This window comes from Hesperophylax consimilis, chromosome 5 (genome assembly GCF_061612785.1).
Source record: "Hesperophylax consimilis isolate HC1 chromosome 5, BYU_Hcon_1.0, whole genome shotgun sequence".
In the NCBI taxonomy this organism is placed as follows: Eukaryota; Metazoa; Arthropoda; class Insecta; order Trichoptera; family Limnephilidae; genus Hesperophylax; species Hesperophylax consimilis.
The window spans coordinates 9898918-9911548 of NC_142840.1; the positions used below are offsets into that span (position 1 = coordinate 9898918).

At 35.2% G+C, this 12631-nt stretch overlaps 2 protein-coding genes across 2 annotated transcripts in view; one reads left to right on the forward strand and one right to left on the reverse strand.

Annotated features, from left to right (window-relative positions):
- Window positions 1–10464, forward strand: part of LOC149423504 (fatty acid hydroxylase domain-containing protein 2-like) — a 19796-nt gene extending 9332 nt beyond the window's left edge. The window contains exons 7-9 of the mRNA XM_089632224.1: window positions 530–693; window positions 7216–7488; window positions 9851–10464. Coding sequence (XP_089488350.1) covers window positions 530–693; window positions 7216–7488; window positions 9851–10007 — 594 coding nt within the window. The 3' untranslated portion in view covers window positions 10008–10464. The remainder of the gene's footprint in view (window positions 1–529; window positions 694–7215; window positions 7489–9850) is intronic.
- LOC149423502 (fatty acid hydroxylase domain-containing protein 2-like) overlaps window positions 1–12631 on the reverse strand; it is a 589487-nt gene that overhangs the window by 53863 nt on the left and 522993 nt on the right. The window lies entirely within an intron of this gene.

Genomic DNA, 12631 nt, shown 5'->3' on the forward strand with positions numbered 1-12631 from the left:
GTGGAACAAGTTTCGACGACATGTTAGTACCCAGTAGCACCTCTAATTATAGCTCTATCTATGGGGCTGTTTATATTTTTTTGCGAATTAAGCTTGCAGAAGAAATCGACAAGATTAATGAATTAATTTTCTTGTTTGAAAAACAAATCTGATGTTATAGTAGTATTTTATTTTTATTATTTGACGTTATAAATTTTTTATACTAAATAGATAATTTTATTATTACCCCGAAAAATTAAAAGATCAGTTAACATGATGCTATATTCACATTTATTTTAAAAAAATATTTGCACATAAATGGCTTACACATTTATGCATATAAATAATCTGCCGATTACGCTTTTTTATATCCCATATCCATTTAATTTGATTTTAAGTTATTTGATTTGTAAATGTCAAAACCAGTTTTTTTTACCAATCCAATGCCTAGAAAAAGAATGTTATTATTTGAATGACAATTATTGTAATAAAATAATAAAACACACAATGTCAACAGTTTTGTCAACTAAATTTTATATTTATTTTTCAGGCTATAAAGGTGGTACTCTTCAACCAGTTCGTAGTAGGGGTTGGATTGAGTTTTGTTACCTTCTATGGAATGACACTGAATGGATTCCCCTCCACCAGGCCTCTACCAACTTTCCATTTGGTTTTTTTCCAACTGGTTATCATGTCTTTATGCCAAGAGGTTGGATTCTAGGTAAGAATACAAAAAAAAAAAACTACACTTATGGTGTAATATTATATTTCGTTTCAGAAATTATTGTCTATTCAATCACAGTAGGTAAGGACCAACCAATCAATTTATCTCAAAGTCTATGGTATAGGTATACCGCCAAATATTAATTTCAAGATCAATTACCGACCAATCAATTGACCGGTCGGTGGTTGAGTTGACAATTCCTCGGCTGGCTAAGTCCTCCATCACAACAAAAGCAATATTTTTCCGCTTACTGTTGTGGTAGTAAGAGTTTTTCAAATATTATCAGGTTATTCATAATCCGGGAATGTTTATCTTTCTTTAAAAGAAAAAAAATGGTATAGGTACCTACCCATGGACCTAATAAGCCCCGGGGATGGGGAAGATGCATTAAAAAGGCCAAAACTTAATTTTTTAATGGCATATCCCATGCCCTGTCTCATCAAATACCCAAAAAATCATTAGCAATATAATTGCATTAACAACACAAAAATAAAATAATAATAGTTCATTATGCACCACTTTGTATCCAAATCAGTTCAAAAGTTAGTCATACAAGATGGCTGCCAGCCAATTCAAATTCAAACAAATATTTATTGCACAAAAATACAGAGTACAAAGGGTATAGCTTATAGGTTACATCCTATTTCTTCCAGCTAACCCAACAAATACACATTATATTACATAACCCAACAATTACATGTTAACAAATGTATGTAAATAACAGAGGTATTTAATTTATATAAGGCATTCAGGTGTAGTGACATTTGTTTAAAATAAATGTTTTTAGTGATGATTTAAATTTAAGTATGTCGGTTATTTGTTTGACGCTACGTGGAAGGTTGTTATATGCTTTAATTTCCCCTCAATTTAGATTTGACTTCAATGGCATTCTTACAAAATTGCACTAATGCTCTGTTCAGGGCTTTTAAGTCCATGCCTAGTAATTCAATAAAAATTTTACTCTTTTTTATTACATTAACAGGAAACACGGGCGCTGAGAAATTTGAACAATAGGTATTTTAAAAATCACTTGCTATTTCATTCTGCTCACCGAGCGCGCTATCGGTGTGTAGGTACCCACCCAACTAAGAGTGTGTGTGTGCATGTTACGCTCGACTCCCGCCCCTCCCGCATCCCGCCTCCTCCGCCTCCCGCATCACCCGTCTTACATCCTTCGACATGTATCTGGTGTTTTGTTATCTGGGACCCAATTTTCATTTCAGCAGACAATTGCTCGCATGCGAGGATCGCGCACGATAAATTATCTACTGTTTCGATGAATGCGTATTTTTGACTGTCGTAGATAATGTAAAACAACCGATATTAATACCAACATAAAAATGTACCAATTTTTTTTATTATATGGTAACCCGTATATTGAACTCCTTAGATTTGATACATTTTTCTATATACATCTGTTTACGACTGTCAATTTTCAATTCACTTTGTTGTTCGTTGAAGAAGTAGTAATTTGACCCAACAGGATGTTGGTAAGATCCTGTGCCAAAAAAATTCAACGCAATTAAAATCTGATAAAAAACAATGTTTTATTATCATATCACTGATTTGAGTACAAAAAATGATTTGTTTGCATATATAACGGGGATCATTAATCGTTTTTACCTTCGTTTTAACATCTACAGACTTGATTTTATACGGTTCTTTCATCAAAGGCGACAATAGATCGATTAATTTGAGCACCAATTGTTTAGATAGTCGAAATTTTTTTATGAACAGTTCATTACTCAGACTAAATGCATCATTTCTTGGTGGCCTTTCTGTTAAATATTCGGCCTGTTCCATGTCTTCGGTCGCTTGTATGTGCGTCAAATCTTCAAAACTCACCATTTTTATAATAATTAACAAAAATACGACACACGCAAACCGTACAAGTAACACTTTTTGACAGTTGAACTACTACTAAAACCAATAGTCCAATTATCTACTGCTTTGTAATAGATAATTATCTATTAGGAATTCCAAAATACGCTTTCTATCGAAAATTAGTAGATAATTACTCGATGATAGAAAAACCATAGACAACGTAGATAATTATCGCATGCGAACAGTTGTCTACTGAAATGAAAATTGGGTCCCTGGTTATCTTTCCAACTTATTTCTCCGTTACTGATTTTGTCTCGGCGTATAATGGTTCGGTTTGCCACATATTACATATTATATTGATTATTCGCTACGACACATTGGTTTTTATTTAAAATTAGTATTAACCCACAGGCCTTGGTCCTGTTTTGTCGAAAGGTCAAAATATTTCCGCTTTGCAATAAAATCCAAATAAATGGAATATTTCTGAACGCATCCGAAAACTATAAACTGTTTTTGAAAGGTGATGAAATACGCTTTAAAATTCTATAATTCGAAATAAACTAATTTAGAAAAAAAATAATGAAACATAAAATGTTTTAAAAATAACTCACCTTAAGTTTTTTCTAATTAAAATTACTGATATAAAAACACGAACATATTTTGTAAGGCAATTGAATGTAAATGGTATTTATTGTATTGATTATATGTTTGAATTGACATGTTTCAAAATAAAAATGTTTGAAAACAGACATGTGTATTGAAAATGTCTGCAAAAGCCCCACGGGCGTGAAATAAGATATAAACATACATAAATAAATAAACCTTGTCGCCAACTTTTTTGTCGTTTCATGTAAAAATAAGTAATAAAAAAATCCCGGTTTTATTACTTTTTTTTTCAAATGCGATCGGAAACTTTGTTTTTATAAAGGTTTACCTATGTTTTAATTATTTTCTGGTTAACTTTTAGATTTGAATTTAAAGCTTGATGTTTCCTCTTTCTAACAAAGTTAAGATTATTTTTTATAACGATGGTAATAAGGGAGACATAACGATTTCTATGAGATCTGTATGAGTTGTTCAAAAAAGCAAACAAATTAGCCAAAGGGGTTAATATGCAAGTACTACACAATTCGAGTCTCGGTTCGCAAATGAATACGCTGCATAAGATTTTGTGTGGAGATGGACTCCACACACCATAAAAAATGTTCATCATACTATTGCAAGTCGGAGAAGTACACTAATGATCCGAATTTAGGGCCAAAGCAATAATAATTTGTGGGCAATTGAAAGGCGTAAGAGGTTAACAGCATCTAACTTTGGAAAAATATGTAAGCTGCGGCCAAAAACTTCAGTAGCGAGAGTATTAAACTCGTTACTGTACTCGCCGTTTAAAGGAAATATGGCCACAAATTACGGGAAAGAAAATGAAAACCAAGCAATAGAGTAATTTACAAAAGAAACGAATTTACAGGTATCCGCCTGTGGACTATTTATCGATGAAAACAAAAACTTTTTAGCGGCAAGTCCGGATGGCCTCATCGGTGAGGATTCTATAATTGAAGTTAAATGCCCTTATAATATAGCACATATGTCACCAGAAGAGGGAATTGAACAAAAGGATTACTGTAAAGTTGAAGATAATGCTTTAACATTAAAACGGAATCACAATTACTTCTACCTAGTACAAGGCCAGTTACATATTACTCGTCGTAATTACTGTTATTTTGTTGTGTGGAGTCCTAAGGTTTACTGTATGAAAAAATTGAGAGGGACGATTCAATCTGGAAAAAAATCCAACCACTGTTGGACGACTTCTACCACCAATGCCCTTTACCAGAAATAATTGACGGTCGCATACCAAGAAATTTACCGGGGAGAGAAAGATCTAAACCATAAATTGTTTTAATTTCATTATCTCTTTGTAAAACATTTAAAATTTTGTACAGTAAAACCTTTAACAAACAAAAAATCTCATTTAATCACTGAAGACAATATATAAGCGAATCTCATTTGAAACATTTTTTAATTAATTAATTGTGAAATAAGACCAATTAATCAAATAAAATTTATTTGCGCACGCCGGGTTCGAACACGCGAATTTCGGATTGGGAGTCGAGTCTTACCACTCGACCACGCCGGAACGAATCTTATTATTGTGTAATTATTCTTATTTTGTATAGGTCTTGACGAGGGATGCCTTTGCCCACTTAATGCGTGGCTGGCCAGATCAGGAGAGACTGGTTGAGGGAGACCTTTTGATCACTCCAGCCTGCCTCTCGAATCCGTAGGGATGGAATACGCTATATCTACTTATAGATAATATAGCTTAGTGTTCTCAAAGGGAGAGAGGATATACAGCCGACCCTGAGGGAAAAAAAACCCCTCAGGGCCTATGTCATCCTTGGGGATACTGTGTGGAGGGTATTTTAAGGAAAGAAAGTAAAGGAAGTCCTGGGAAGGAAAAAGTCATCAGGGGTGGGTAGGAATCTGGGTGTCAATGTCTTCATGAATGACCATCATATGAATCCATACCTCCCACTGCGGTGCAAGGCGATGTTCCGGTATAGTCCGGCTGGAGAGATCAAAAAGTCTCCCTCATCCAGTCTCTCCCGATCCGGCCTGCCACGCAACTGGCGGACCGATACATATATCGCCAAGACCCGGACAATCCTCACCCCCATGAACCCGGGCACCCCTGCTCAAGTCACCAAACGTAGCGAACCACTTGGGGTGACCTATGACAGAGGTTATCCAATAAATGGTTCCCGGGGCGGAATTATCCATTTGAGTGTTTTGTATCCATATTGGCAATACGGAACGAAATCACCTCGGAGTTGGTCTGGCCGTAACGGATGTTTTTTTTACAGATATTATTTTACGTAAACATGTGAAATTAAAGTAAGAATATCGGAATACTTCACCAAACAAACACAAAAGTGACCAAACGGAAAAAAAATAATAAAAAAACATCGATTACTCGGGACAACACAACACTAGAATATCGAATATCGATTTATGGCTACGTGACATCACTTCGCACAAATACATACGTATTTATCTAAACCCTGTCCCCCGACCCTTACCTCCCGAATACTGAGCGAAAGGGACACATCAGGACACATGCAGCTCGGGCCACAAATACCTAAATGAAATCTTCAAAATCGAGGTTTTGTATTCCCCATTTTTCTCCTCCAAAAGTTAACCGATTTTCAATTTTTTTTTACCAACTACATAAGAAGAAACTATTCTATGTCGGACCGTTTTGCTTTTTTTCAAAATATATTGTCTAGTTTGTAGACTGAACGTCTTTTGACTGCGTTTAAATCAGGCAATTTTATTGATTTTTGGAAGGTCATAACTTCTATAAGAAGCAATTTATCAAAAAAAAACAAAACGTACCGACACGCAAGTCGCCGATATCTATCTTATGTTAAAAAAATATTTGCTCTAGGGTTAAAATCCAGAAAGATAAATGGGGACTACGTTTGTATGGAAAAATCAACGCCCGGTTACGTCTTAACCCCACATAGGAGGCCCTGAGAGGAAGTTCTGGGAAGTAAAAAGGTATGAGGGATGGGTATGAATCTAGGGATTAGTGAGTTCAGGAGTGACGGACGTATGATCTATCCTTCCCGCTGCAGTGCAAGCCGATGGGTTAAGAGAGAACTCAAATTGAAAATATGCTAGTGATGGGCGTAATCAAGATGCATATATTCTAAAAAAAAATATGTGTAACAAAAGTTTAACATTTTTTAATTGCAATGCATTTGTGCTGGCATTAATGGTAGAAAAAAAAATTACTGGTTTTGCATTGACATATCTACTAATAAATATGGTGTCCAGACATGCAGTTATTAAAAACTCACAAGAATTATTTAATACTGCTATTTCTCCAGAATTATTGGAACACTTTATACTTTACCAGTCTGAAGATGACAATAATAGACTGAAGCCCATAATAGTTAGTAACGGTAAAAAAAACATCAGAATAAGAAGTTTAAATTGTTCCAATTTATCATTACTTTACAAAGCAATTGAGGATTTGTGAAATGGAGTACCAGTCGCTCCGGGACAGGTAAAAACTACAGGAGTGCTCCCATCTGGGATGTTATATTCGTATTGTATTGAAAACTTCTTCATTTAGCACAAAATTATATAGGGTTAATGCCGATATTTTAACTAGAAACCTACATCATTTATTTGTATTGAATAAATTCGCAACTTTTCTGTTTTAAAACATACTTGCAATACAAACCAGACCAAGTATCGGTATGACATGGATAACTTTACAGTTAAACATGGATAACTTTGCAGGCGGCCAAAGAAGTAACTAACAAACAAACTATTGTATAGTCCCGAGTCCCAACCGGTCGCTTCATTGAATTCAACATTGTTGTATGCGTTTTTGTTATAGGTTAGAAAATTAGTTATGCTTATAAATCTCGGGGAAAGGGGAGGGGAAATAATGTGCAACCCCGGGGGCCCGACTCGGGCTCTCGGCAGTCCGATGAGTCGGCTTCCCAACCAGGTGTACAGTCCACCATCATTGCACAAGCAACATTTTCCACTTATTATGATGGTATTAGGAGGAATTCGAATATTCTCACATTACATTTTATTTACCTTTGGGAATATTTGTGTTCTTATTATAAAATAAATCAATTACTAATGTATTTATGTTTTTACAGGCTCCTCCATCACAGATTACTCTACAAGCACATCCACAAGCAGCACCACGAATGGACCGCCCCAATCGCCATGATCGCCATATATTGTCATCCATTGGAACACGTCGTCTCCAACATATTCCCGCTGTTATTCGGAATATACATCACCAACTGCCACGTGACCACTGCTTGGATATGGTTCAGCATGGTCATCATCGGAACCTTGAACGACCACTCCGGATACCACGTACCCTTCATTCAGAGCCCAGAATTCCATGATTTCCACCATTTGAAGTAAGAAAAAAAATTATGCATACACCAGTGACGTGCATTGAGTTTTTGATTAGGTTAGGCAAAATAGAAAACTGAATTCATTGAAAAAAAAAATTACTGCAGACAAAATACTCTTTTTGTGCAAGTTTTCGCTAAGAATAGCTAAACTGCTGCCTGTAGCTGATTCAGTTGGGATTTCGTTAGCGAAATTATCCATATTACAAGTCTATTACTGGATAAAGAAAGAAAGTCAACATATAATATTATTACAATTTCATTAGTAAAGTTGTACTAATCAATAGGGGTACCAACAGATGGCACCGATTCATACATTTACTGGGTGTCACAATTTGTTCTGAAAAGCTCTGCCTATTTAGACACTAACACAAATGTTTCATAAAGCATACATATAAATATTTTGAGTAGTACAGGATGTCCATAAAATAATGTCCCAGTTTAAATGGTATATTATAACAGTTTAATTTAGACTATTACAACAAATCGTACATCAAATTGAAGGTAAACTAACCTAGTTTTCTTCCAAATGTTCAAAATATGCACTTTTAGTTATACAGCACACACCTAACCTAAAGTCCAATTCTTCCCACACTTTGGTTAACCAGTCCGGAGTAATGAAAGCAATATCTTCTTCAATTCTGTGTCTCCACCAAAGATATTAGAAGAACGAGATATGCTATGTTGGCCGCCGGACCGTAGGCGGAGTACTACCTAATTAGGGTACTTTGAATACTATCGAGACGTGTACGCACAGAAATCTGTTCTATGTATTAGTGCGGATACCTTAGCGTAAGCGAAGGTGTGCAGTAGTATTGGTGAATAAAACCGGCGACACTGGGCAAAACAATTCCACACAGTATGAACTGCTCATAGCACATCTCGTTCTTCTAATATCTTTGGTCTCCACCCTGGCAAATCATTAGGTAACGGCGTAAAGAACACATAATCTTTTATATAGCCTTAAAGGAAAAAATCGCATGGCGTTATGTCGGGTGAACGTGGAGGCCAGCGAAAAAGAGATCTGTCATTTCGACCATTACGACCAATCCAACAATCCAACATTCGACGTTCAACCACTCTCATACAAAGAGATTCCAATAGGAAGTGGAGCCTTCAGGTATCAGGTATCGCGGAGTGGACTCTTCCCCTCTATGGGCCTTTGGAGAACCAAGAAGGAGTGGGGAGGAGAGATGAGGCCACCTCCATGAACTATTCCCTTGTGGGGCCTTCAGGGAACCAAAGAGAAGTGGAGAGGAGAGATGAGACCTGGGAAGACACATTGTGGAACCAGAAGACATATCCACATATACAATGACAACCCTGGTGAACTTTATGAAAGGGACCGGGTGACTGTTAAAGGAATGAGGTAAAATGGGAGATAGCACAATGGGCCTATGGCCTAAGTGCTCACGGGAACTATATGTAAACCGTCTCCGCTCTATTAAAAAAAAAAATTGGGAGGGGTTCCATCCTGTTGCCAAATAAAGTTTACAGGTTCACCCTCTACTAAATGGAAAAAGAGCCATTCTATCAACATATCCAGATAAACCACCCCTGTTACGGAAGCTTCCGCAAAAAAAAAATGATCTGTACACTTGGTGCTCTACAAGTTAATGAGGATGTTCTGACCCCCAGATACAAACAATATGGGTATTTACCTTCCCACTTAGATGAAAAGTTGACTCGTCGCTGAACACCACACGATCAAGAATGTTAACTTCCCGCTCCAAGTCTTTTCTTGCAAAGACCAAAAACTAAATAATATAGCATTGAAACTGCAACATTCTTTTATGGACACCCTGTATAAAAACAACTAATCATAAAATCACTAACACACAAGTAATGTGTTTGTTTGAAATAAAATGTGTTACTATTAAATATTCAAGTGCGACGCACAAAATATAGCATCGAAACTGGGACATTCTTTTATGGACACCCTGTATAATAACAACTAATCATATAATCACTAACACACAAGTAATGTGTTTGTTTGAAATTAAATGTGTAACTATTAAATAAGTACGACGCAAATCCACTATTCAATTATTACATCAAACATCAAACGAGGTGAAAAGGTTAAGTGCGTCATTAGTTGTTTCTAGTAGATACACTAGTAAACCTATTAGATCGCATACTTATATAAACTATATCAATTGAAGAAGTTGCATGAATTACAACTAATCACACAATATCAACGGAGATATTAGACTATCGTGTGGCTGCTTATTAAAATTAGAGTGTTGTGTAGTTGTAATAATGATTTTTGCTCCAGTATTGAACGCTTATAAAATGTACAGTTGTATTGTATTGTCCAGAGTTGGAAGGAATAGATATTTTTTTGTTATTAACCACCCTTTTTTTGCAGATTCACTCAATGCTATGGCGCTCTGGGACTCCTGGACAGACTGCACAACACGGATGACTTATTCCGCATCTCCAAAGCTTCCCTCAGAAATGTTAGATTATTAGGTTTAGCGTCGGCTAGAGAGATATTCCCTGACTCTGAAAAATCATCAGAATAAGACCAAAGTTACAAAATTTTTAGAAATAATTTGAGCAACAAATTAAAGTGTGAGAGTGTTTAATAATTATTAAATATAGCTTGCGATACATAATACAAATACTTTTAGGCAAAATATAAATTGATAGATTTGACTCCATAAAGGTAAAGAATGGATTTGAAGAAGTGAAAGATATTACATTTTTATCGTTAGATGTGAAGTGCTGCGCAATTGTTTTTCTATATTTCTATGTCATGATGCATTATGAGTCAAATTGCAGAAAGTAAAACATGCAAGAGAGACCTTATGAAAGTATTTTTCCAACAATGATACTCTGCAATTAGTTTCAAGGTTACCGAAGCTGGCAATAATCAGGCAGCAAACACTTTGAAACCAAAAACAAATGAGGTTCTATGGAATTCTCAGTCATGTTGCCACATCCAAAGTCATAACCATAATTATCCAATTATAAGCAAAACAACATACGTTTGCCAACACAAAGCTGTTGTTTTTGTTTGTGATGTTGAACAATTCTGCACATTTCTCCTGTGCTCTGACAGTAGTAAAACGTGTTCTCTATATAACACACTCTAACAATATAAGCGTACATTATTAATATAATATTAAGTAATAATATCCAAAGCACATATCAAGAATTCATGTGTCGAGAGTATTTGGCACTTTATTAATAATGATTACCTTATCTCTATTACTTGAACTCCAGTTCAATTGCTAACAAAATAAGAATGTAAGTAATAATTATTATTGTCGATAGTGTAAATTAATAAAACATTTATTTTACCTTTGATTCAATAGAATGATGAATGAAAAATGCCACCAATTCGCAAAATCATATAAAAATGTGTAAATAATCATCATATTACAAACAAAAATGTGTGATAGTCATTGTGTGCAGATGTGATACTAGTTATAATAATTGTTTTATAAATTAGATTAATAGTTTTATAAAATAGAAAAATAGTTTTAAAAATTAGATTAATAGTTTTATAAAACTTTAGAATATTGTAATTTACAAATTTACTGAATAAAACATGATTTGTAGATTCTTAAAAAGTAGCAACATATATGTATAATTGAACTGTTTTAATCAGTTTTATTCAACTCAATATTGAAAATATGTCTGTAGCACTTTTAGAAAAATGTTTCCTCAGCTATATTCAATTAAATAAACATTATCATTTCTACAAATCATTTAGATTTTAGCGGGAAACTTGTTTACTTTTTGAATAAAATAAATAAAATTATTCATGTTTTTTTATTTAATTCGTGCCCTGTAACCCTATAAACCCTGTTACATAGTGAAAATTAATTAACATATGACAAAAGGTTGAATAGTCTTGACATACCTAATCTCTTTTTTTAAATTCACTGGGTACACCCACATTGGGTATTTGGCAATTTCTCCAGGTCATACAATGTTACTTCCTATAGAAAAAACTTCTGTAACTACAAGAGACGAGTGGATCCCTGCTCAAAAACCATATACGAGTAAAATAAATTCTAAACGATCAGAGTATTGGAAAGAAAAGATTAACTCTAAGTGAACCAGCCCGCGACGTCTCTGGAACTCAATAAAGACTGTAATTTCCGAAGTCACTGTTCCAACGAAGATAGATATTAATTACCCCAGATGCCTTGCAAATTTTTTTTCTGGAAAAAATTGTATTCAGTCGTGCCTCCACATCTCACGCCCCTCTACCAATATTCACTATTAATTCTAAAGGAATTTTGTCTTTCTTCAAACCCACAACGCTGGAAGAAGTAAAAAAATAATTTTAAGCTCGCCTAATAAGCTGTGCAGTCTTGATCCTACACTGACTGATTGTTACTAAAAACAATGTTCTATTATTTTAGCTTCATTCCTAGTTCACGTTTTTAATAAATCACTCAGCACGGGTGACTTTCCTGAATCACTCAAGTCGGCTGTATTTAAAACAATACTGAAAAAGTCACAACTAGACACCGATAACTTAGGTAATTATCGACCCGTTTCAAACTTACCTTTCATTTCAAAAATCCTGGATAAAATTGCTGCTGCACAAATAACTAGTCACTTGAATTCAAATAAATTATTCGCAAATTGTGAATCTGCAAGCAGAAAGTTCCACTCAACTGAAACCGGACTACTTCGTATGCTATCAGACATAACTCTAGCTGTAGAGTCAGGTAAGTTATCACTTATCTCACTCCTAGACATGAGTGCAGCGTTTGACACGATTGATCATGAATTCCTCATAAGGAGATTAGAGGAAACATTTGGTTTGAATTCCGACGTAAAAAATTGGCTGGTATCCTATTTATCCAATCGCTTACAAGCCGTGAGGGTTGGAAATAAACTCTCCAACTTCGCAACACTTTCTTCAGGGGTACCCCAGGGATCCGTTTTGGGTCCACTTCTCTTCATCCTTTTTACAAATGATGTCGCCAAAATAATCGAGTCATTTGATCTCTTGTCTCACTGCTACGCTGACGATCAGCAAGTTTATTTTTACTGCGCTCCAAATGAAATCAATAGTCTCAAAATCCGTATAACTGAATGTCTAGAAGCAATAACTCGTTGGATGTCTTCAAACAAGCTGAAGCTCAATCCATCTAAGACTGAGTTTCTCTGGGCAGCCACAAAC